Source organism: Engystomops pustulosus, chromosome 7, assembly GCF_040894005.1.
Source record: "Engystomops pustulosus chromosome 7, aEngPut4.maternal, whole genome shotgun sequence".
Classification (NCBI taxonomy): domain Eukaryota; kingdom Metazoa; phylum Chordata; class Amphibia; order Anura; family Leptodactylidae; genus Engystomops; species Engystomops pustulosus.
The window spans coordinates 101,759,813-101,786,345 of NC_092417.1; the positions used below are offsets into that span (position 1 = coordinate 101,759,813).

The 26,533-nt window shown below is 42.1% G+C and overlaps 1 protein-coding gene across 3 annotated transcripts; it reads left to right on the plus strand.

The window, feature by feature from the left end:
• The first annotated feature begins 4,048 nt into the window (after positions 1–4,048).
• NAE1 (NEDD8 activating enzyme E1 subunit 1) lies at positions 4,049–22,383 on the plus strand. 3 transcript variants are annotated; one of them, XM_072117474.1, is made up of 20 exons: positions 4,049–4,203; positions 5,600–5,703; positions 6,139–6,199; positions 10,086–10,116; positions 11,222–11,293; positions 11,387–11,466; positions 11,548–11,657; positions 11,765–11,874; positions 11,976–12,038; positions 12,113–12,176; positions 12,252–12,343; positions 13,560–13,619; positions 14,631–14,764; positions 16,273–16,348; positions 16,469–16,508; positions 16,806–16,892; positions 18,029–18,121; positions 19,529–19,643; positions 21,876–21,925; positions 22,158–22,383. In XM_072117474.1, the coding sequence occupies exons 1-20, from the start codon at positions 4,154–4,156 to the stop codon at positions 22,265–22,267; spliced, it is 1,602 nt and encodes a 533-aa protein (XP_071973575.1). In that variant the 5' UTR covers positions 4,049–4,153; the 3' UTR covers positions 22,268–22,383. The 3 variants fall into 3 exon arrangements, with proteins under 3 accessions (XP_071973575.1, XP_071973576.1, XP_071973577.1); XM_072117475.1 differs by lacking the exons at positions 4,049–4,203; positions 6,139–6,199 and having other exon boundaries at positions 5,605–5,703; XM_072117476.1 differs by lacking the exons at positions 4,049–4,203; positions 5,600–5,703; positions 6,139–6,199 and adding an exon at positions 7,849–8,211.
• Positions 22,384–26,533: the final 4,150 nt, after the last annotated feature.

Below are 26,533 nucleotides of genomic sequence, written 5' to 3' on the forward strand. Positions count from 1 at the left end.
TTATGATTCCTGATGTGATTTAGTAAGCAACAACTATGAGACTTATGAGAAATAACTGCTAGAGGTCTTAGTGTTACAATAAAGGTCCACAGTAGAAGGTAAAACCTATAAAGCTCTAACACATGAAGTGACCATACTGGTTACTGGAAAGCCTAGGGGAAAGGAGCCTGGATCAGTACAGTCCGTGACCCTCGCTGGCCCAGTAGGGTTATCTATACTCCTTTCTTTATAGAAACAGGCTTCACAGGTGAGGAAGCAAGACTGGAGTAACACTGGGACCCCATGGATGGAGGGTGGACTATGGCAAAAAGGTGACAAGCAATGTCTGCCAAGGGCCCTTTACCCTATGATGGTTCAGTGCACCCACAGGGTGAGACACCAGTCTAAGACTCTATATGCTCCGTGGTGGATAAGTATTGAGTATCACTTAGATTCACATAGATCCATTTACACAAGTATATGCTTGTATATATGCTTAGTACAATATAGGGAGAGTAGTGAAAACCCTCATATATACACTCCGAAGCCGCTTTACCCCTTCCAGAGGTTGCAGATTGGCTAAGTACAGCTACCAAAGGTAAGTAGTTATGAACATGTACTTATGTGTGTGGACCTCTTTTCTGGGTAATCTGAACCCTATCCTGTAACTAAAGCAATCGTAAAGACCACAGCCAGGGATCGAGGAATATGTTAGTCCACTTATTCTAGAGACTAAAGTAAAAATCCCTATTGGGGCAGTAATATAGTTGACGAGATCTCTAGGGATTAAAAGGCTTTTCACCTACTGAGGTTGTTTTTAGAATTGCCCCATGGATGAACAAATACTTCCCTAAGGTTGTTCAGAGGTGTCATAGAGAATTGGTGGGTGTCCAAAACCTGCAGAAACATTTTTCTTAGGTGCATAACCAAGTATCTGTTTCAGTTCCAGAACTTGATAAAGTATTTAGAGCACAGACCTGCACCCAAGTGATGAGATGGTCCTGATGTGACACCTGAAGAGTCTTTTAAGGGTCATCCCAAGTACCTCTGACACATCAACGTGTAGAAACTACAAGGCGACTACGACAGCTGAAGAAGAAGAGCGCAGTACCCAGAGACTACAGAACATGAATCTGTGTAGCTCGATGCTGCTATGGACATTGTTACTCTTACCACTTGCAGCATCACTGGGGAAAGATTGTGATCATAATCTTTCATGGGCTATGCAAAAGAAAGCTGTGACAGTTTGTGCGCTGTACTATGTCTAGTAGTACTCAGGGGTTGGTAGGCTGACATGTATAAGTATATACACCAATAGGATGTAGAGATTCTACCCTTTACAATGGATTTACATGAATTGTGTTGTGATGTAATGTTCAGGATGCTCAGGAGGGAAGCAGGTGAAGTGGTTAGATAAGTCCTGGATGTGTGATTAGCACATGTCAATGTACCACCTGAGCAGTACCTGAAATTATTCACAAAAGGGAGGAATTGTGAGGGAATAGAATCCCCTTTTCTATTGTGTTCTCCCTCTATGTGTCTTTTTCTTTGGCTCTATTGATAGAAAAGACCCCTATGAATAGTACCATCCCCCCGTGAACACAGATCATTTTACACTCATATATACTGTTGAAGGCTATTGGAATGTGGACATGCTCAGTAGGTTCCTTTGTCCCAAGAACCTATAAAAACTGTCTGCTACCTAAATAAATTGGAATTCTCTCAAACATGTGAAGGTCTGAGTGATTCACCGAGCAGCTCGTACTATACAATGATTTGGAACCACACATCACATCGAGATATGGGGATATTTCCCTAACAGAACTTAACAACTATAGGAGGAGCAGTGTGATTTGGCTATTGTGGGGCCAACTGTGGTTTGGCTACTATGTGGAGCACTATAACTTTTTACTTTTGGGGCACTTTGACAATTGATTAATGTGTGGGGCACTATGACTATATTAGCTACTATATGGTCTGTGTAACCATATTGGCTACTGTAGGGGCACTGTAAATATAATTGCTACTGTGGGGACACTGTTATTATATTATTATAATATTATATTATACTGATTAGGCATGCTCTGGGCAGCGCTGCATAATCTGTGTGCGCTATATAAATAAATGAATAAATATTATATTATTAGATAATGATAGTGGGTACTGTATATAAAATAAAAGAGGACACTATAGATTATGCTATTAAATTATGCTGTGTATAACACTGTGAACATGCCAATACGGTATGATACATGTTGTGTAGTTGTTTTTTTTTTACAAGCGGTCTGAGGCTATTGTGACGCATGTGTTATAATGGGGAAAGCCATAGCTGCTATGGGGCCCGCGCTTCTCAGGGGCCCGGGATGGACGACAGAAAATTTATTAGTCAGTGCCGTTACCCTGGGCACTCTCTCCCTGCTGACCGATACAGCACAGAAGTAACAGGGGCCCGCTTCCCACAATGTAAAGGAGCCCTGCCTGCTGTGCTGACCGGGTCCGCCCACCTGTACGAACCGCCGCCCACTCTCCCGCCTGCCCACAAACTTCTCCCGCTGCCAGAACAGAAACCTTCCCTCCCTTGCGGCTGACGGTGCAGCCAGCGTTCTTTGGCAATCCCAACTGCCCGCAGCCTTCCCTCTCATCCGCCTGATGAAAGTACCACCCGGATTCCTCCTTACCCCAACACAGCTGCCGACGGCACGGAACTCCCGCTGGTCGCTATAGATGCCCAAACTCCTGCCTGTCCAAGCCAGCCATCTGTCTGTCTACCAGCACTGTTCCCTGCCCGCCTAATCAAAACAGCAGGTAACTTTCTGTATATCTATCTATTTTGTGATGTGGTGTGTGTATTGGCTGTATATACTGTATGTATGTGTCTATTTGCTGTATGTATGTGTATATGTATGTAGAACTTTATTGGGCACATTTACTAAGTGCCGTGCGCCACTTTTCTGTCGGATTTTGCATGTTCTTTCTAGTGCAAATTGCTTGCACAGGTATTTAAGAAGTGTCTGCACCACATATGTGTCACATGCAACCCTTTTTGTGACGCGGTGGACTAGTCTTCATGCGACACAAATTTCTGCAAAGAAAGGGTGCTCAGTCATGTTTGAAAGAATTTGTTGCTCGTCCCATGTTAAAGGGGCAGTACAGGGGGCAACAGATATATGAAGAACTTGCACCAGAAATCCTGAATCTGGTGCCCTCTGCACACTACACAGGACCCTGCATATAGTACAGTCTGCAGTGTTCCTAGTAAATGTGCTCCTGTGTGTGTGTATAATATGCATGTGATTTTATAATCATGTCTGTACAAATATGTATATATTTTTGAAGGGAAGGGGGGCCCCATGCAGTAATCCGCTATGGGGCCCACGCTCTCCTAGTTATGCCCCTGTGGGGGTCATTTATCTGAGTATCAGTGGCAGAGTGGCGTTCATGCCTGCGCACTACATAGACAAGGTTTGCATGGTTTATTCTCAAGCCACCCGCCAGATATGTCAGGAGGCCTAAGCGGTGCTGAAGGGGCAGGACTTCTATCATACACTAGCACATAATATCATTAATCTCCCCCAGTATGTATATAGGTTACGGTGCAGTATAGGCAAGGAGGACACTGCTGTTTATACCAGGATTTATTGATATGATTGTCACGTGAGATCCCAAGATACTCGGGCAGCTAGCAGATAGGGACACATAGCTGTAGTTAGTACTGGAGTTCATGTTAGTGAAATTATTATATAGTTGTATTACCATGCTTCCTCTTTTATGTACATGTGCTGTACCAGTCTGCCCTGAGTATACATATCACGTGTACAAGGAAGAGCTGGTTACTTATAGCACCACAGAAAGCCCTGGAACAAATCACTCACATCTTTGTATCACTTTATATCACTCATAAAGAACCACCAGCGCTACTCCCGCTCTACAAGCGAGACACAGCAATGGACACATGCCGAGACCTGAGCGCCACCTGCTGGCGAGAGAAAGGTGATGCGCGCCACTAAGCGCCATCTACTGGCACACAGTAGATATTGTGTGTGACCTCGATACATATCTCGCTGTCTGAGCGCACCCTGCTGGTTGCAGATACAGTACGTGAGCTTGTATGTGTGTGCGCCATCTGCTGGCTGACAGTGGAACTGGCTGTTTGTAATTGCTTCCGGGTGAAATCATGGCGCAGGGTTCAGTAGTGAAGGAGCAGAAGTATGACAGGCAGCTCAGGTAATACTGTGTGTGTGGTTGGGAGGATGCGGCGTCCTGTGCCACCCGTCTACCCGCTGTAGTTATATATAAGGCAATGGTGTCTCCCATTTGCTATTGCTCCACTCCGCACATCGTTAGGTATCATGCTGCTGCTATGATGGATACAAGTATGTCTTGTGCCATGCTCAGCGCTGCTGTATGACTTGTCCCAAAGCAGTTCAGAGGGGCACCCTGGGCACTGGTAGTCAGGGGGGGGGGGGCACCCTGGGCACTGGTAGTCAGGGGGGGGGGCACCCTGGGCACTGGTAGTCAGGGGGGGCACCCTGGGCACTGGTAGTCGGGGGGAGGGGGAACCCTGGGCACTGGTAGTCGGGGGGGGTCCCACTCTGCGCACTTGTAATGGCGGGGGGGGCACCCTGGGCACTGGTAGTCAGACGGTAGCACCCTGGGCACTGGTAGTCACGGGGGGGGGGGGCAAACTGGGCACTGGTAGTCACAGGGGGCATCCTGGGCACTGGTAGTCACGGGGGGGGGGGGGGGGCAAACTGGGCACTGGTAGTCACAGGGGGCATCCTGGGCACTGGTAGTCACAGGGGGCATCCTGGGCACTGGTAGTCACGGGGGGACATCCTGGGCACTGGTGGTCATGGGAGGGGATCCTGGGCACTGGTAGTCACTGGGGGGCATCCTGGGCACTGGTAGTCACTGGGGGGCATCCTGGGCACTGGTAGTCACGGGGGGACATCCTGGGCACTGGTAGTCACGGGGGGCATCCTGGGCACTGGTAGTCACAGGGGGGCATCCTGGGCACTGGTAGTCACGGGGGGGCATCCTGGGCACTGGTGGTCATGGGGGGGCATCCTGGGCACTGGTGGTCACGGGGGGGGGGCATCCTGTGCACTGGTGGTCACTGGGGGGCATCCTGGGCACTGGTGGTCATGGGGGGGCATCCTGGGCACTGGTGGTCACGGGGGGCATCCTGGGCACTGGTAGTCACGGGGGGCATCCTGGGCACTGGTAGTCACGGGGGGCATCCTGGGCACTGGGAGTCACGGGGGGGGGGTGCACTTTGGGCACTGGTAGTCGGGGGGTGGGGCTCCCTGGGCACTAGCAATCATGGGGGGGGGGGGGCACCATTGGTGCTGACAGTTGTAGGGGACACCAAGGACGCCGGCAGTCGTGGGGGAACCCTGGCCATGGTGGGTGGCACAATCCCTAGCCATCTGTGGCACCCTGATCACTGGTAGTCGGGGGGCACCCTTGGTGCTTATAGTCGCGGGGGGTACTCCTGCCATGTTGGTGTTACATTCCATTACATGTCTCTATTCTGACGCCACGTATATCAGATATATTTTCCTATTCTCAGCTGATTATTGATTGGCAGGTACATAGACTGGACTGATTTGTTTTGTAGGTTATGGGGTGATCATGGGCAGGAAGCCCTGGAATCGGCGCATGTTTGCTTGGTAAATGCTACAGCCACTGGCACGGAGATCCTGAAGAACCTAGTGTTACCAGGTAAATAAACAGATGCTGCTGCCGCTCCTGAAAAGTGATTGTGTATGTGTCTTGCGAAAGTATTCAGCCCCTTTGAACTTTTATACCTCTTGCCACATTTCAGGCTTCAAATATAAAGATATAAAATTGTAATTTATTGGTGAACAATCAACAACAAGTGGGACACAATTGTGAAGTGGAACGAAAGTTACAAAAGTTTAAAATATCCAATAAATTTTGTTCCGCTTCACAATTGTGTGCGAGTTGTTGATTCTTCACCAAAAAAAATTAATTTCTTTATGTTTGAAGCCTCAAATGTGGCAAAAGGTAGAAAAGTTCAAGGGGGCCAAATAGTTTCACAGGGAACTGTGTGCCTTCTCTGCCTCTAGAAACATTTTAACTAATTGTAATGTACTACAAATCCTAAAATAAAACCTTTCTCCTCGCTTTACGCAGGTATTGGCTCATTCACGATTGTAGATGGTAATGTGGTCAGTGGGGAGGATGTCGGTAATAAGTAAGTTCTATGTGGCAAAACAACAATTGTTATTTCGTGTGGTATTGCAATTGACCATTGTGAAATCTAAACAAAAAAACCCCTATATACAGGTGGTCCCCTACTTAAGGACACCCGACTTACAGACAACCCATAGTTACAGACAGACCCCTCTGACCTCTGGTGAAGCTTTCTGAATGCTTTACTATAGTCCCAGACTGCAATGATCAGCTGTAAGGTGTCTGTATTGAAGCTTTATTGATAATTCTTGGTCCCATTGCAGCAAAAATTGTTTAAACTCCAATTGTCACTGGGGCCAAAATTTTTTTGTCTGGATCTACAATGATAAAATATACAGTTTCGACTTACATACAAATTCAACTTAAGAACAAACCTCCAGACCCTATCTTGTACGTAACCCGGGGACTGCCTGTATATGGAAATATAAGTAACTCAGGGCTGCATGGCCTGCACGCTGCCTCCTGTAAAGACTAATGAGTGCTGCCATCAGTGATGGCAACACTCATTGGTGCAGGAAGCCGGGCAGAATTGATCGTGTAAGGCAAGAGCTCCCGGCTCCCTGTATCTCATACTCTACCATGGCTATTGACGCTGGCTGTATGTGCTGGCATTAAGACCCAGGGCAGTGTAGAGCCTGCAGCGAGAGGGAACATGAGCAATGATGACATTTGTGCTCACCTCTTGGCTCCTCCCCTGCTCTGGGTGCTGCACTGCCCTTGAGCCTAACGTCAGCACATACAGCTGGATTTGTTTTTTTTTTTATTTTCTGTTTAATCTGGAGGTTTCCATTATTAGTAACTGCTCTAGGGTTTCTGTATTGGTAAAAAAAAATTGAGTCCTTCGACACTAAATAACTTAAATCACAACACAAAAACATACAGAGCTATGACTCGTCAACTAAAAGTTTTTATTATGAGAATAAATACATGAAATATTAAAAGACTTCATAGAGGTAAAGGGGCTAAAAACTTAGCCAGATGTAATCATGTTCCGAAGAAAAGATACATAGATGTGACCACAATGCCAATCAGATAATATAATAATCTTATATTTAACAGATAATACCAGTTATTAGGGATTAAAGGAGTCCGGTGTAGGATTACCCCCTCATGCACTCCGGAGGCGGTGGGTCCGGTAGGATATAAGGAGGGTAAGGAGAGAGACAAGAGGCGCTAACCTCGTGAAGTATATCTAATTAGCGTATAGAAGTGAGAAAGTGTGGCTGTGTAGCCGATCACCTCCAGGGAGTGATAAAGCGTATAGCTGCCAGTCGATTCCTGTTGTCCGTTTTGCCCGATCCAGACGGCGGGGTAGCGGTGAAAGAATGTGGGTTTTAGGTCCAAAAAAAAAAACCTAACTAGGAACCAGGCTGATTAAGTTCCAAAAATTGTTAGGTTTTATTAAATACATGGATGAGAGTATAAAACATGTAGAGTTAAAAAAAAATATATATACAACGCGTTTCGGCTTAGTACTTAAGCCTTCATCAGGTATAAAGAAGTAAAAGTCCACAAGTGTTTATATACATGCATACCAAGGTGCGCCGGTGCATTGCCTGTGACCTCTCCTTTGGATACCCACAGTTATTAGGGATGCACAGTGAATCGAAATATCGGTTCTTGAACAGTACTCTCGAAGTGAGAACAGTTCAATACCAGCTTTCTGTAATTTGCAGTACTGATAGACTTCTACTCCTTGTATCTGTCTGCAGAGGATTCCCATCGAGCAGACATCAGGCAGGAAATCCTTATTAAAGATATGAAGGGTCAGCTGCAGAGAAGGGACCATTTCATCAGGGTAATATCACCATCTGTCCATATATGGGTCTCTACATCTCCCAGGGCTTCCCTAGAAACATGTCTCTGAATCATGCAATTAAATGATTTTTTTTGGCCCATCCTAGGATTTGAACCCACAACCTCCAGAGATACAGGACAGAGCCTCTATCCACTAGGCCAGTGATGGCGAACATTTTAGAGACCGAACGCTCAAACTACAACCAAAACCCACTTGTATGTCTCCAAGTGCCAACATTATAATTTAAGGAGTGACCTATTAATCCATGCTGTATCACAAGTTTCAATACTATTGGCTTCCTGCAGACACTGATACAATAGAAGGAAGATGTAGTATCATAAAAATATCATCACATTATTATTATTATTTAGCATATACCATATATACTCGTGTATAAGCCAAGTTTTTCAGCACAAAAAATGTGCTGAAAAACGTCCCCTCGGCTTATACACGAGTCTATTATAAAAAAAAAAATTACCCAGTTAAAAAAAATAAACTTAAATACTCACCCTCCGACGTCAGCACGGCTTCCCGATGTCGGCGCGGCTTCCCGATGTCCCTGATGTCCTGTCTTCTTCCTTCTCCGCGGCTCCTCTTCTTTCTTCCGGCATTGACGCGGCCATGTTTTCTTCATGGCCGCGCATACTATGACGTCAGCAGCGGCCGCGTCATAGTATGCGCCCCCTAGAAGAAGAGATGGCCGCGGCAATGCCGGAAGAGAGAAGAGGAGCCGCGGAGAAGAAAGAAGACGGGAAGTCGCGCCGACATCGGAGGTTGAGTATTTAAGTTTATTTTTTTAAGGTCTGTGGGGGCAGGCTGCTGTATACTACTAGGGGCTTGCTGTATACTACTAGGGGCTTGCTGTATACTACTAGGGGCTTGCTGTATACTACTAGGGGCTTGCTGTATACTACTAGGGGCTTGCTGTATACTACTAGGGGCTTGCTGTATACTACTAGGGGCTTGCTGTATACTACTAGGGGCTTGCTGTATACTACTAGGGGCTTGCTGTATACTACTAGGGGCTGCTAAATACTACATGGCGGCTGGCAGGCTGTATACTACATGGCGGCTGGCAGGCTGTATACTACTGGGGGCTGGCAGGCTGTATACTACTGGGGGCTGGCAGGCTGTATACTACTGGGGGCTGGCAGGCTGTATACTATTGGGGGGGGGGTTGACCAATGCATTTCCCACCCTCGGCTTATACTCGAGTCAGTAGTTTTTCCCAGTTTTTGTTGGTAAAATTAGGGGTCTCGGCTTATACTCGGGTCGGCTTGTACTCGAGTACATACGGTAATACAGTTAAGTTAAATGAATAAATCTGTATAAAACAAAAAATAAGTGGTCTTTCAGATGGGCATGTCCGCCGATCCATTAACTTCTATGGATGTACGTGGTCCACATGCAGGACAAAATAACACATGCTGCTATTTTTTTTTATCACTGTCTCCACTTCAGTGAAAAAAATGGACATGTGAACAGAGCCATAGGAAATAGTGGGTCCGTTTGCCATCCGCAATAAAAGAACACCAGGACATCAAAAGCCCCTGTCTAAATGAGCCCTAAATTATACTTTTTAGTATGGTATATTATATTAACATTACTAGGACAACACATATACTACAATATCGTATCGGTATCAAGTATCGCAATACTTTAACCAGGTATCGTATTGCACACAAATTCTAGTATCGGTGCAACACTACCAGTTATAACATCCATTGTTATAAGTCTAAGCCTACAAAATGGATAGGCCTAGATCACCCTTATGTCAACCATGTGTGACTGATGAAAACACAATATGTTGTTCCTATCACTATAGTAAATAGTTGTATCAGAATAAACATGACCCGGTATGATCAATTGTCGCTAGCCAGCAAAAATGATATTGTGTGACACTAATAAGGTGTCTGCTCTTGGGACGTCTCTTGTATTGGTGCCTGCTCTGGGGGGGTGGGTACTCCTGTATTATTATTTCCTGGTTTGAGCACTGTATTTGTAGTCTGCCAGGGGGGGTCTGTGTTAGTTATTGTACATCTGCAATGTATGAGGTGCACACAGTAATGTTTTCTTTTTTCTTTTTCAGTTTTTTCCTCCACAAAGGTAGTATTGGAAAGGTAAGCAGAAATCTCTGATCAACTTGGATTACAATGGCTTTTCTGTGATTTTGTGGACACTCCCGTCCAATTAGGGATTAGGAGATCCCATTCTTTAACCCCTTCACGGCTGCCATAAGGCTATATTTGTCCTATCTGCACATACCTTGTGCAGAAAGGACGTTTATAAATGTCATAACAGTGGCCAATGTGAAACAGCTATATCTCCTGGACCCTGCACCTAGAAATACAATTCTGGTGTCATATTAAACAGGAGAATCTCCCCTTTAATATGATATATGGATTGTGTATGGATTCTTCACAGGACCAGAGGTATCCACATATAAAGTTGTACTAAAAAAAGTTAGATTTTTATGTACAGCTTGTATTTCCAATTGTAATTTTAAAGCATTACTCGCCTCCACACCTCTTCACTAAACCCCTTCTGCTATGTACAGCACCATGGAATTAATTAATGATTATGAAAATAAGATTTTTCAAGCCACTCCAATGATGATCTTACTTAGTAATTTACAGGAATACAGAGAAATATAAAGGAACTCAGCCTGGCCCTGCAGTTTTTGTATCCATTAATGGATCCAAAGTAAATTTTTCACAAAATGTGTTCAGGTGCGTGTCTGTACCAAGACATTGCAGGACTGCATTGGTCCCTTACCTATGTTCTTGATGGTGTCGTGCAATGTGTTGGTAAATATATACCCCTAATACAGTCTTTGAAAATGAACTTCAAATATTTTTTCAGGTTCTTTATCTAGCAGCAGTGCCAGATTAAATTCCTCTACAGAGGAGGTTGTATTGGCTTTAAATATTGATGAACCTTCATAGCTGTTCGCCCTATACACCCAATAGCTAAGTGGGTTGAGAGAAAGAAGACAACATTTATTAATCCTTAGTCACCAATTTTTTGCAGTTTTCTGGTCAGTATTTAGTACTCATTTTTGCTTTAAAATATGGATATTAAATACATATCAGGATATTGTTTTCTGAATGGGCCTTAATGGTATAAAGTTGTCCTGTAAAACAGTGTCTTCCTGTTTTGTCATTGGCAATATATTTTATACAGCATTTCATTTTTCCTTTAAATTTTTTTTTTAATTTATGTCAGAGTCGGGCGCAGACCTCCATGGAACTATTGCAAGAGTTAAATGAAGATGTCACAGGCAACTATGTAGCTGAGGTTGGTGAACTGCAGAGGTTGTTGGTAGTAGTATACTATTCTGCAGACCACATGTCATTGGGTTTCCATTCTTAACTCTCTTTTATTCTCTAGAATCCAGACCAACTTTTAGACAATGATCCGTCTTTCTTTTGCAAGTTTACTTTAGTAATTGCAACTCAGTTGTCAGAAAGGTAGGTCTATTTGCCTGATTGCTGCAACTCCAACATGACTTTTTTGTGGTTCCTTATCTGACAATTTTACATCTGTTCCAGCACTTTGCTCCGTTTGGCTGAAACTCTCTGGAGCTCTAATATTCCTCTCTTGGTCTGTCGGGCGTATGGTTTTGTTGGCTACATGCGGATTATTGTGAGAGAACATACTGGTAAGAGATCTGATTTGATTTTTCTGTCTTTAGTTTATGTGACTGGTTTAGCTTTGTAGAAGGGCATACACTTTGTGGAGATTTATTGCTGTACTTTGATTTTTCAGTTATAGAATCTCATCCAGATAATGCGTTGGAGGATCTGAGGCTGGACCAGCCTTTCTCTGAGCTTAGAGAACATCTTCAGTTATATGACCTGAATCATATGGAAAGAAAGGTATTTGGAATGTCTATATGTGAATTTTTAAGGGTTGTACCAGCCTTGCGAGATATCACCTGTTTACAAATGGATTTAGACCTGTTTTATTCAATGTTTAGGATCACAGTCACACTCCGTGGATTATTGTGGTGGCCAAGTACTTAGGGACGTGGCGTAAAGAGGTAAGAATCTGGGCAGGTCTTTGCATGGTGTCCAGCATCCTCGCTTCCTTATGATATGATTCCATTTATTGTAGAATGCAGGACAAATACCCAAAAGTTACAAAGAAAAAGAAGCCTTCCGTGATTTCATCAGACAAGGTATGTTTAGTTTTCAGCACATCAGCAATAGACTGTTTGAACATAATCTAATAATCCAATAATGCAATGTTACAGGCATCCTGAAAAATGAGAATGGTGTCCCGGAAGATGAGGAGAACTTTGAGGAAGCTGTGAAGAATGTAAATACTGCACTAAACACTACAAAGGTATTTATTTGTGTGCATGAACATATTCTTCAGTTTTGTTGAATATGTTCAATTGAAATCATTTACTGTCCATTACTAGCAGAAGGTCCCATGCCTGTTAGCATGGCTTTTATACAGGATATTCCACCACTTTGCAAATATCAGTTTGCTTATATTGGGAACTACAAAAAGAAATTGTGTTATAAAAAAACATACAATATGTTGCAGAAAAATTAATTTGTGCAGACTAATTTTAACACTTTTCTCGTGAACTAACAAGCATTGGGGCAAGATTAATCTGTGAAAACTGTCCAAGACTATTGAATATAAAATTTGGGGTGTCTGTTATTGTCTTCTAGAGGTTGCACAGCATTTTTTCAGTTGCTGTAACGCAAAAAATAATCCACTGGCATAAACAAAGTACAGTGGTCACCTGCAGAAAAACCAATGTATAAATATGGCATGTACTTCTGACAATACCACATGATAGTTACATGAAACCCTAAACATACATCTCAACTTACTGTTCACATGCTGAGTTTGAATTGTGTTTAGTAATTCAATTCAAGCCCAGTATGGAGGAGTTTCTCCTGACCTAAATGCTTGCAATTGGGAACTAGTACCGTGTTTTTCATTGTTTACTGGAAAAACATGTGACGCTTGTTCTAGAATGCGGCCCTAGGATGCGTGCCCAATACCAAGTGCAGCCTGAGTAGGGTAAAAAAAAGCGTGCTGTATGGTTTTCTCAAATCAAACCTCCTATCACTGGACTGAACCCAGCATGTCAATTTTGTCCCAGTGATAGAAGACTTAATCCAGCAAATTCCTCCGGCGTAAGGATCGTTTTTTTCCTCAGAATGCACATGCTTGTGAGCAACTGGCTTTATTGTTATTCAAGGGTAACTTTATAACAGTTTACTCCTATGATGTTGCATTCAGGGTAACCAATTTAATTATATATTTTTTTAATCTAAATTACATTATATCTCTTGACTAGCCAGAGCACCTCCTATAGACACTCACTGCAGTCACTTTCTGGTAACTAGCTTCAAGAACTATTCTTGTACATTTTTATTGAGCAGGGACGAGTTTCATATGTATTAATATGCATGAAACCTTTTCTACAAGCGTAGATATGTAGAAGCATCCATGAGGCTTGTACAGGCGTTATTGTTACCTCTGAGTATATACCTTTTTCTATTTTGAATGTTTTATTACTGCCTTTGTTTCTCCTTAGGTCCCAAGCAATGTTGAAGACATATTTATTGATGAGCGTTGCAAAAACATCACACAACAGGTGAAACCTAATGGTTAATATTCTATTAAAAATAGTCAGATTCCTTTATTTTGAATTTTGAACCATGTCTTTTAACCATGTCTTTATTAACATAACAAGCTCTATGTACTTGAATAGAGAAATTTCTCTGACCATTAAAAAAAGGGGGCATACCAATATAGAATTGATGTGTAGTCTTTCTGTAAACAATGCATTTATTATTTTTTAAAATTGATGGCCCATTCTAAAGATAAATAACTTATAATGTAAAGAATGCCTCTCCCTGACATTTCTAGTGCTACCCACTTTCTTCTGTACTCTACTGACATGCTGGAAGGTATGCTCAGGGACAAATAAAATATGGGTGTTTTTAGTATCAGATTTTTCGGACTATAAGGTGCACAAAAAAATCCTTTGATTTTCTCAAAAATCAAAGGTGCGCCTTATAGTCCAGTGTGCCTTATATATGAACCGTACTTACAGACAACACTTACTGTATACCGTTTAAGAGCTCCGTGCCAGCAATATCCCGCACCAGCCCACGCTGTACATCGGACACAATACCCCACACTGGCAGGGCCGGCAGTACCACTAGCGCCATAGTGCCTACCACACAGCAATCCTCATCGGCCTCCCGAGTAAGCAATTTTACCCCTATACCTGCCAGCCCTGTAACAGGGGAAAGAGATGGTGCCACAGGGACCCCACAGGACTAGCACCCTGCCGGAGGAGGGAAAGAGAAGGGGCAGAGGGAGACAGCTTAACCCCTGCAGCATCACCCTTGCAACATTAAGCCCTAACAGCCCATACCTCTGAGATCCGAGCTCTTTGCATTGGAGACTCGTTTGACTGGAACTGCAGCTGCCTTGAACTGTGCACAGGTCTGCCACCTGCTGGTCATTCATCCTTATAATCAGGTGCGCCTTTTGTATGAACCTAGACTGTTTAGAAGGCATTTATTGATGGTGCGCCTTATAGTCCGAAAAATACGGTATTTCAATATCAACATATTGTGCCCTTCTCTGATTTCAGTCTTCTGACTTTTGGATTTTGGCTCGAGCTGTCAAGGAGTTTACAGCATGTGAAGGAAAAGGAAATCTGCCATTACGAGGAACCATTCCAGATATGATTGCAGACTCTGATAAGTTCATCAAACTGCAGAATGTGTGAGTTCCTTGACATTTTGTATTTTACTTAAACAATTTTCCCCTCTAGAAGCCAATGACTTCTAAAACTATAGTTAAGTTTTAAATGTTAATCTGATAAGGGAGATAAACCAAACTGTCTAAAACAGAGCAAAATTAGACTAGAGAGTGCAAAGCTAGAGTTCAAGACTATCTAGTCTAACCTTGCACCTCATATTAGTTGGCATAGTTTAACGCTAGAAAATGTGACAACGCAATCTAAGCCACACCACAAGCTTGCACTAGCATTTATATTCCCTATATTTTTTTTTTAATATATTTTGTTCTGTATTCTGCCTATTAAAGATAATTTAGTTGTCAGCATGGTCATACAAGAATACTGCACAAGAACCATATTGATGTAGTTCCACTACAATATGACAAGAGTCTAAAATGGTTATAAATAGAGATGAGCGAGCACTAAAATGCTCGGGTGCTCGTTACTCGAACCGAACATTTCCCGATGCTCGAGTGCTCGTTTCGAGTAACGAGCCCCATTGAAATCAATGGGAGACCCGAGCATTTTTCAGTAAAATTACAAACTGACCGAGCACAGTGAAATAACACAGTGCAGAACAGATTGCAGATGTTCGGGAACATCTGCGATCTGTTCCGGAGACACGCGTGCAGAACGGTGTTCTCCACAATAGTATTTGAAGAACAATATGTGTAGAGAACAACTTGCAGATGTTTGGAAACATCTGCAAGTTGTTCTTCACACATATTGTCCTTCAAATACTATTGCGGAGAACACCGTTCTGCACGCGTGTCTCCGGGACATCTGCGATCTGCTCCGGAGACACCCGTGCAGAACGGTGTTCTCCGCAATAGTATTTGAAGAACAATATGTGTAGAGAACAACTTGCAGATGTTGCCAAACATCTGCAAGTTGTTCTTCACACATATTGTTCTTCAAATACTATTGCGGAGAACACCGTTCTGCACGCGTGTCTCCAGAACAGATCGCAGATGTTCCCGAACATCTGCAATCTATTCTGCACTGTGTTATTTCACTGTTTTCTTCAATTAAACAATTAAATTAAATGTTTTACTTCTTTTTTTTTAATTAAATGCTCGTTATCGAGCAGGGCAAATACTCGTCCGAGCAACGAGCCGGTCCGAGTATGCTAATACTCGACCGAGCATCAAGCTCGGACGAGTATACTCGCTCATCACTAGTTATAAACCAACAGTACAGCTTCTTTCCTTTTACAGTTCAGTACTGTGTAATGTTTTCTGTTATCATTCATTAACGTGACATCTATAAAACGCTTACATCTTATTTGTCCAATAACTTTTATTCCTATACATGATGTGCAAGTTTTCAATGTGGCGAGATGCCACTGGTAGGCTTCTCTGATGGTGGCTTATTTCCTGCGAAGTTAAATGACTGGGCTGGACATATTGAAGTATTTATTTCCCCTTATATTTATCATTAGAAATTTACCTAAGTGTCCTGAAGTCAACCGGTGTTTAATGTTGTCTTCTAGGTATCGGGAGAAAGCAAAAAATGATGCATCAACTGTGGAAAACTATGTTTCTAAACTCCTTCAGTCCGTTGGCAGAGTAAGTCTGTGCTTTTGTCCTTGATGTTTTCTTCTTTTTGTTGTTTGAAGGTGGTCGTCTTGTTTGCTTTGAACATTTTAACTTTTGTTGATATGGTCAAATTACCTTTTTTCTTTGCAGCCCCCAGAAAGCATCTCTGAAAAAGATATCCGTCTTTTCTGTAAGTTTTACTATATTTCTGCCCTTTTTTATAAATAGTGTTTTGTTAATGTAATACATACATTGACTAACATATATTTATTACTGTTTGCCACAGATGTCAAAGGGGTTGCCCAGGTTTTATTTTTTTTAGTTGGGGTGTTTGTAGGGTTGAGCATTCATATAAGCTTTGAATATAACAGCACTAGTTGCTGCAAATGTTATAATGGCATCAATCATCCATCTCATGTGGTTGGTATTGGTGTTTTTTTTCATTTTTAATTGTGTACAGTTCTGTAAAACGATTTTTTTTTCTCAGGCAGAAATTGCGCCTTCCTTCGAATAGTCCGCTGCAGATCTTTAGAGGAAGAATATGGGGTGGACACTGCTAAAAAGGATGACATTGGTAAGAAATTGTTAGTCAACGACAGACACAAAAAGGACCTTGCACAGCCCAGTCAAATGTAACAGATGCCGACATACCATAAACAATTATCACGAATGGCAAGAACAAAGAAAGTGTGTCATAAGGCAAAATATAGCACAAAAAATAGAAAAATCTTTATTGGGTTACACATAAGACGTACAAGGAAAACTCAAGGCTAAAATCAATTAAAAATGTACCAAGTACATATATGAAATACAATGTTGGTTACACAGGTAGGTATAAACCAACAACACCCCCTCTCACAATGGATAATACCACCTCTGATATCACTTATAAATACCTGACTGTGTGTTCTGGCTTATCCAAGGTTTCAAAAATGGATAGAAACAATCAATATATATAGTACAAACAAAGGGTCAGTAAGCCATAATACATTACGCTACACACAGGACCACAGTGTTCCAGTCGGCATAGTGAGGGTCAGTCTATAAAGCAGCAGAGTGGTGGTGGAGGGCTCCCCATGCTTTCCCTCTCCTTTTAGGAGACCCCTCACTCTGCTGCTTTATAGATTGGCCCTTGCTATGCCGACTGGAACACTGTGGTCCTGTGTGTAGCGTAATGTATTATGGCTTTATATATTGATTGTTTATATAAAATTGTTAGTCAACATAACTGACAATTCTCTGCAGTGTTTCTTATGGCTGAAAATTGGTTTGTGCTTGTCCGTCTTTTTCGTGGAAACTTTAACATCATAGGGTGAGTCCGTTCCATGATAACTTATACTTGATTTTTGAAAGAAAAAGATCATGTTCTATTTCTTAATGACTTTCAGACTTCACAGAGGCATAAAATCCATTCTTGGGAATAGAGGCTTCTCTTGTTGTACAGAAATTACCAGGTTTGTCACCGAAGCCGTGCCACACCTGCTAATATGTTGTTAGCTGGACTGCAGCTCGACCTTTTCTCGGAAATAGGACCGAGTTGCAATAAGATAATAAATCCATAAAGAGGGGTGTAGTTCTTTACTAAAACCAGTCATGTTTAATTATTAATGCTATGGTATTTCTAAATTATCACTGATCACCATTCTGCACTGCCATATGAATTGAATGAATCACATTGCCACCTGCTGAGAAAATTTTATTTTCTTACAGTTTCCTTTATGGAGAATCCAGATAATGAAATTGTGTTCTATCTCATGATGAGGGCTGTGGATAGGTTCCATAAACAGCATGGAAGATACCCAGGTAAATTCTATTTTCTGTATAAAATGGATTTATTGAAATGCATTGGGTTAAGGCGGTTGTCCCACTACGACAAATTGTCATATAGAAAATACAAAGAAACGTGTCAAGTAGCGAAAAAAAATGATCTTTATTAAACAATAAATAGATACAAAGGGGAAAACACTAATCGGACAAAAATAAGTGTAAAATCACTTAAAATGTAGCGAGATACAACCAAATTGTACCCCCAACAGAAAAAAAGGACAACAGGGAGACAGTGGCACCTGATAATGCCTGTCACCCCAAAACGACCCTGCTCTAGGCACTGTCCAAGGCGAATGCAAATGTATTAAGAACTCACACAATCAGAAAGCAGGTGGATGACGCCTGTTCTAGGCACTCAAAAAGATTTGTTTGAGAAACCAATAATACATAATACATTTTAAGTCAGCAGACACCAATGAGTGTCTAAACCCATATGAGTGACTCCAAGAACAGAGATGCACCCCTGTATTGTGCTAGAGCAGTGATGGCGAACATTTTAGAGAGCAAGTGCCCGAAAGACAACAAAAAAACATTTATTTATTTTAAAGTGCCAACATGGCAATTTAGGCAATAACTTATTGCTTACTGCTTTGTCAAAGCTTTCAATCGTATTGGCGTCCTGAGGACATCAATACACTAGAAAGAGGAGAAATTCAGATTATTAATGTAGCGTCCCTCCAGGGTCCCCTGTACAGGAACAATGCAGGGCCCATGGCAGGAGCTCAAATTATAATCCAGCTCTGTCCACATCCTCACTCCTCCTGCAGTCCCAGGCAGCCAAGGATGTGTTGCTTTAAAATAGTACTGAGTGCAAAATGTCCTGTGTGGCCTGGAACTGCAGCGGGAGGCCATGGGGCCTGTCTTATGAACTCTATGCTGAGGACCTGGGTGCCCACAGAGAGGGCTCTGAGTGCCACCTCTGGCACAGGTTTGCCACCACTGTGCTAGAGTATGAACTCTGCTACAATTCCCAAGCAGAGGGAGCAGAAGGGACTCCTAACAATGAACCTGCTGTGAGTGAGAAGAATATTTACCATGTGGCCGGGACAGTGCGAGGAGACAGGGCCGAAAAGATGCCCACTACGACAAGTTGTGTCCATATATATACTATTTCTATAGGTATGGACATTGTAGCCGGATAGTGCAGAGTCATTGTTAGGGGTTCCCGTGGCAATGAGCATCACCAATAGGTCTTGATGATTTAATGGCTCATGGTTGGGCATTAAATATATTGGACCATCCATAACCCAAACAGAGCTGTTGGAAGTGACATACCAGATACCAGGATCAACTCTTTGCTTTAGATATCAGAGATTTACATCAGTCGATGTTCTTAGTATGTTCTTTTATTCAAAATTTATCCTATTATTGACTCTTTTGTAGGTGTTTATAACTATCAAGTAGACAGCGATTTTGGGAAACTGAAGACATGCCTGAATAGTTTTCTTCAGGAATACGGGTTATCGCTGAGCGTGAAAGATGACTATATCCAGGAATTGTAAGTCAACAGTGTTTGTAATACTGCTCCCTTGTCCCCCATCTGGAAGTATGGGAGATTGGTTTTAGACACAACCAAACCTGTTAGTAATGCAACATCCTCATTTTGAAATGTATCTGTGTTGCACTTACTGTTTTATCGGTTCCCAATTTAATTGCTTAGTGCTGAGCAAATATATGAGAATCTGGAACATGGCACAGTACATACGGAATCATTGGCCATAGCGCTGTATATGTTATAACATCAACAAAATGAGATATTGCTCTCTATACAGACATAATTTCTAGCGAACAGTGGTAAGGGGATTCAGTGATGAAGAAGTGATGACAAATGTGGAGCATGGGGGAGGGGGGAAGCAACATACAGATTTGTAAATGTTCAAAGACACGAAAAAAAGGAAAGAGACCAACAGTACAACCTCAGGTGCTAACTATAAATCTAGCAACTTAACGTGGAGAATAGGGGCCTCTTTGTAGACCTGAAGTTCAGGAAGAATACACAGAGGTAATTATATCATAATTGATGCTATCAGCATTAATAAGCAATAATATATAAAGTAACTTACAAAAGATGACAATGGAGGGGGCATGGCTGTGGCGTGATAAAATGGACTGACTCAACAAAAATAAAATAAATAATAAATTAGGAAATCTCCTTTAAATGTTGGTATAAGGATTTAGGCCAGGAGTGAACAACACATAAATTATAAATATTGTAGGAAACAGTACACCAATAATTACCACCCCAGAAACCAAATACTGCATTCAGAGCAGACACTAATACTGCAAACCCCAGAGCTGATGATGGTAATACTGGAGACCACATAGCAGACAAAAAAAAAATCCTCTCCTTTCCTGCTCCCTGAACCACAATGCAGCTTATTCTCTCCTCCACACACCGCTCTACTCTGTGTCCCACGCTGGCTGTATGCACCAGCATCAAGAATCCGAGCAGAGCTGCGCCAGTAGAATGAGAGGACCCAGGTGCAGTAGTACTTACCACTCCAAGGTCCTTACCTGCTCGTGGGACTGCTCTGCATCCGGGGCTTGACAGGCTATATGTGGCCTGTCTGTGCAGCTTGTGCACCCCTGATTTAGGTAACTGGGGAGAAATGGCTGCTCTCATTTTTGAACTGCTAGAGTGACCAGGAAAGCTGTGCTGTCAGAGTCGTGTAGTCATTGACCATTTTGGTGGTGTCAGAGTTGGATTTCCACAGCCCTGAAGGTGGGGGGGGGGTGATAAAATTAAATTTTTAAATTAAAATTAATAATAAGATGCACAATAGGGATAAGACATTCAGGGTTCAACAAGCATAAAGATTACTGATTTCTTTACTGGCCATAAAGATATATTAAAACAGGTAATGCACTTGGTTCCCAAACTTACCTTCACTAAAGAGAGACGTGATGACTATGTCTATGGAAGGACAGGGTACAGTTGTCTCTACTTATAACATTTTAAAGAGATGGGGAATGGAACCAGTATCTGTATCTTTCCCTATATCATTCCTATCTGTGTCCATCTCATTTTGTAGAGATAATGATACGCTGCCCTCCCCCTAAGGCCCATATAACATCTTGGTTATTTCATCAGTTTTTTTTGCTTTAGTTATTTTGAACCATAACCAGGAGTGGAGACTACGCAAAGATAAGGTATAATGGAAACCTTTTCGGATGTTTGGTGTGATTACTCCTGGTTTTGGCTGATTATAACTGATGAAATAACTAAAATGTGAACTGGCCCAAAACATTAAAACTTCTAAATGCCTTCACCCATTGTAACTGCTCAGAGATGGAGAACTAAACTACTCAAGTCATTTTGACCTCATCTTGTATAATCTGTGATCAATTTTAGCTCTGCTACATGAAACATAACTGTATAAATTTAAGTGTCTTGTACATCCTATTGCTGATCAAATTCAGAAACCATGGTAATGTGACGTAGGCACATCCCTTAGGCTTTTGACCGAATGCAGCCAACGCCATATGATTTTCAGGGTAGTAAAATACAGTAGAGTGACTCGAAAGCAAACAAGTGAAGAGGCTAAATTTAGCTACAGATTGAATGCCCCTGGCTACACAGACACTCAGACACACACTATACAGACACTCCGGTTCCTTTGTGCTTGAAGGGTGATGAGATTGGTCTGGACAACTGTCTTGTAGGAAGTAGGTCAGAAGCTGATGACTGTGGGATGCGCAGTGTTAACTGTACAATTTCTTTCTTTTCCAGCTGTCGATATGGAGCTGCTGAACCTCACACCATTGCTTCCTTCCTAGGAGGTAATACAGCATTTATACTTAGAAAGCTCCATGTGCTTACTAATGTTTTTAGATGGTTAATAAAGTAAAGTTGTAAACTGGACTGTGGAGATGACAACACCGGAGCTGAGATAGATCTCTTTGGTACTGTCTCAGGCTTTGGGTCTATAACCTCTAGAAATGTACAATACACGTTCTGTAATTTCCAAGAGTAAATCTATTTTTAATTGATTTATTTCTCTCTTTATTTCAGGTGCTGCTGCACAAGAAGCCATCAAAATAATAACTAAACAGTTTGTCATATTTAATAATACCTTTATTTACAACGCCATGTTACAAACGTCTGCCACGTTCCAGTTGTAGATCCATTACCGTTATCTATACCTCTGTCTGTTCCCTTAATATCTGTACATTAGCATTGTTATATCTCTCCAAGTTAGGTATGTTTCCTCAATAAAACTTCTTCACATGACCCATTATGACTGTTTTTTGTTTTTATTCCTTTACTTTACCAATCCATAATTACAGATGGTTCCCCACTTAAGCACACCCAACTTACAGATGACCCCTAGTTACAGACAGACCTCTCTGCTCACTGTGACCTCTGAAGCTCTGGATGTGTTACTTTAGTCCCAGGCTGCAATGATCAGCTGTAAGGTGTCTGTAATGAAGCTTTATGTCATCAAAAAATGTTGAAAATACTTTTTTTTTCTGTGTGGCAATTGTATCTACAGGTACAGTTATAAAATATACCTGTTCCGACTCGCATACAAATTCAACTTAAGTCCTGCATTGTCCAGACACTCTGCTTTTACTGGATTTATGGCAGTAATTCATTCTTATAAGGATTTTTAGTTTGGTACAAGGATGACATACATTTCTACACTAAAACAAGATGTGTTTATCCTGGAATATTAGAAATCTAGCAAATATTAATATCTGCCCTGGGCATTAAGTGTTCAGCTTCCTAATGGCTCCATGTATGTTTCAATCGTTGGGTTGCCTGTGTAATACAGGACAGGCACTCTAGAAAGAAGCACTCTTTATAACTGCTCTCTGCTCTAGAGATGAAGAGCCTGTAAAGGATCTTCTCTTTATTACCTTAAAAATACTGTGTTTGGCCCCATACTGTATAATGATCGTGTGCATGAGGCCTTATGGTGTAAGAGAATAGATTTTCTAACTCAGACCTTGTCTGAAGTTGTGGCCCTTGTTACACAGGACAATGTTTTGGTAACTGTGAATGCAGCAGATTTGCATTGCATATATATGATTCATTTATGTACATCTCTGCTCTAAGACTCCTCTTAAAGGGGGTTTGCCCATGAAAGAAAAATCTCAAATTTCAATCCCCTAGTGGTGTTTACACAATAAGGATCATTTTCAACCCCCTTACTTTACAATTTTACACAGTTTTATTTCTTTTTTAGCACTTACACTGACCAGCCTAGGGTGTGATAAGAGTCCAGTGTGTTGGCAGGGACTCTCTAAGCATACAGTTTGTGATCACTCTAGTGCTGTGAGATGCTGTGTGCTGACAATGTGGGTAGATCATAAAGGTGTACAGGTTTATGTACACTTTCATTTACTTACTGAACATTGTATTAGTATCTGACACATAGAAAGAGAGATGAGACAGATCAAAGATGATGAGATACATATAGCAAACGACATTCTTAGCTCTGCTACATTTGCTCCTATGTGCCTCCCTCCCCCTTCCCCCGGACAAATTACTTATCTGCCTGTAGCTTGTAGCGCTGCTTACAATGTGATGAGTTGTAATGCAAGAGAGGGGGCTAGAGGCAGAGAGCAAAAAAGATCTCAGTGTAGCGTCAAATAAAATGTGTGCCGACTCTAAAGTCAGAAGATCCTGGGTCGGAAACCAGGGTCAAATGAAAATGTGTATACCAGGGCTGGTAGAGACAGTTTGGAATTAATAGCAGTGAATTAGAGAATGTATTACAGTATATACTCGTATTTAAGCCGAGTTTTTCAGCACAAAAAATGTGCTGAAAAACCTCACCTCGTCTTATACACGAGTCAATAAAAAAAATAAACTTATATACTCACCCCCCCGGCGGCCCCGATGCTCACCGACTCCTCTTCTTTCTCCAGTTTTCCGTAACAGTCGGCACAGATGCGGCCATGTTATGGGCCGGCACATACTATGACGTCATCAATGGCCGCGTCATAGTATGCGCCTGCCAGCAGAGCACTTGACCACATCTCTGCTGGCTTTTAAAGAAGACCGAAGAAAGAAGAGGAGCAGCGGGGAAGACAGAAGAGGAGCTCTGCTGACATCGGCTATATTCTGGGCGGGGGGGTTGGGGGGTGGGGGTTGTGACCAATGCATTTCCCACCCTCGACTTGTACTCGAGTCAATAGGTTTTCCCAGGTTTTGGTGGTAAAATTAGGGGCCTCGGCTTATACTCCGCTCTGCTTATCCTGAGTATATTTAAGAAACTTGTCTATGTAGGAATACACCTTTTAAGGGAGTATGCACCCATAAGGGAAAATAACTCTAAGCCATAAGATGAGTGGCAGAGGGGTACTTGCAATGTGAATATGAACTATTTATGACTGCACTGATGACTGGGAGGTGTGTAGACTCCTTATGGAGATTTTACCGTTTAAGGATACTTCTGCAGGTGTGTGGAGTCCTACAGTCATTGATGCCCTACTGGGGGATTATGGGTAATATGGAAATACAAGTGCTTTTCAATAATTTAGAATATCTAAAAAAAAGTTATTTTCCGTAATTCAAAAAGTGAAATGTATTATATGGAGTCATTACAGAGTGAACTTTATGTTAATCTTGATGATTATGGCTTACAGCCAAGTGAAACGCAAAAGTCATTGGGGCACATTTACTTACCTGTCCACGTCGCAACCCCGATCCGGAATGTCCGACGATCATGGATTGTGCCACAATTCACTAAGATTGTGCCTCGGATATCCTGCATGTGTCGCTCCCCACTCAGTTCCGCCGGAGTTCACCTTCTTCTTCCTGGTGGCTTCCAGTGGCTCATTGTAATGAATCATATGCAAAAGCGCCATATACTGCAATACAGTAGTATTGCAGTATATGGTAGGAACAATCAGGAACGACCCTAGATGGTCTAAGAAATAGTGAAGAAAAAAAAAAGTTTAAAAAAAATTTATAGAATATTAAAAATTCAAATCACCCCCCCCCTTTCCCTATAACTGATATAAAACATAATAAACAGTAGTAATCACAAGCACATTAGGTATCACCGCGTCCCAAAATGCCCGATCTATCATAATATAAAAACAGTTATTGCTGGCGATAACGGAAAATGGCGCCCAAATATCTGAAACACGACTTTTACACCGTTTTACACAAAAAATGTAATAAAAAGTGATCAAAATGTTGCATAGTCCTCAAAATGATAGCAATGAAAACATTGTCTCATTTCACAAAAATGACAACAAAGTATGAAAAAGTTATTAATATCAGAATATGGCAAAGAATTATTTTTCTTGTACATATTCGTTTAATTTTTTAAAATGTATTAAAACGCAATAAAACCTAAATATAAATTTGGTATCACCGTGATCGTATTGAATATATAGAATAAAGTAGAGGTGTTATTTGGAGTGCGCGGTGGAAGTCGTAAAACGTACACCCCATAAGAACGTTTTCAGTTGTTCTACATTTGGAATTTTTTTCAGCTTTTCAGTACACGGTATGGAAAATTTGTTACGCACAAAATAAGCCCTCACACATCTCTGTACACGGAAAAATGTAAAAGTTATGGATTTTTGAAGGTGGAGAGCGAGAAATGAGCGAAAAAAACCCTGCGTCCTTAAGCGGTTAATAAAACACAGTGGCCCTACGCTAATAGATGATAACATTGGGAGAGAAAAATAGAACTGGACCGCACATCCACAAATCATACAATGACCTATTGCTGCCAGGCTACATTCTACTAACTACTTTACAGTGACCTTGTAGTGGGTCCCTACGCTATTAGGTGCGGCATCACATGGTATACAACGCCGCTGCAACACATCACCGCCAGGGACCAAGACCCAGTTGCCGCACAGCACCAATATTGGCAGCAGGGCCGCATCTGCCATGAGGCGAGATGAAAATCTCGCCTCAGGTGGCGGATTCCCAAGCCCTAAATTAGGCGGCGAAATTTGGGGCCATAATGTGGGCGATTTGGGTAGCGATTGCCGCCCGAATTGCCCACATGAAAAATCAATCGCGCCTGTCTCTTTAAGAGACAGACGTGAATGGTGTACAGAGTGGTGCCGGCACAGATCCTTCTGTCCGTGCCGCTCTGTTGCTCTAGAGCAGTGATTTTCAACCTGTGTGCCGCGGTTGAGTGTGCCACGGGGAAAGTTCCCTGAACCATGGTGCCCCTGTGTAGCGCTGCCGCCGTGCCCCCGTGTTTCTGCGCCCATACTTACCTACAAGCCCCGCGTCGGTGATCCGCCCATCTTCTGTAGCTGCAGGAGCTACAGAAGATGGGCGGATCGCCATTAGGAGTGAAGGTACGCGGAAGAAGATCTCAAGGGTAAGTATATAAGGTTTCTATTTGTATAGGGAAGGAAGCTAGGGTCTTTTTTTAATTAGTAAAGGAAGGCTGGGGCTTTTTATTA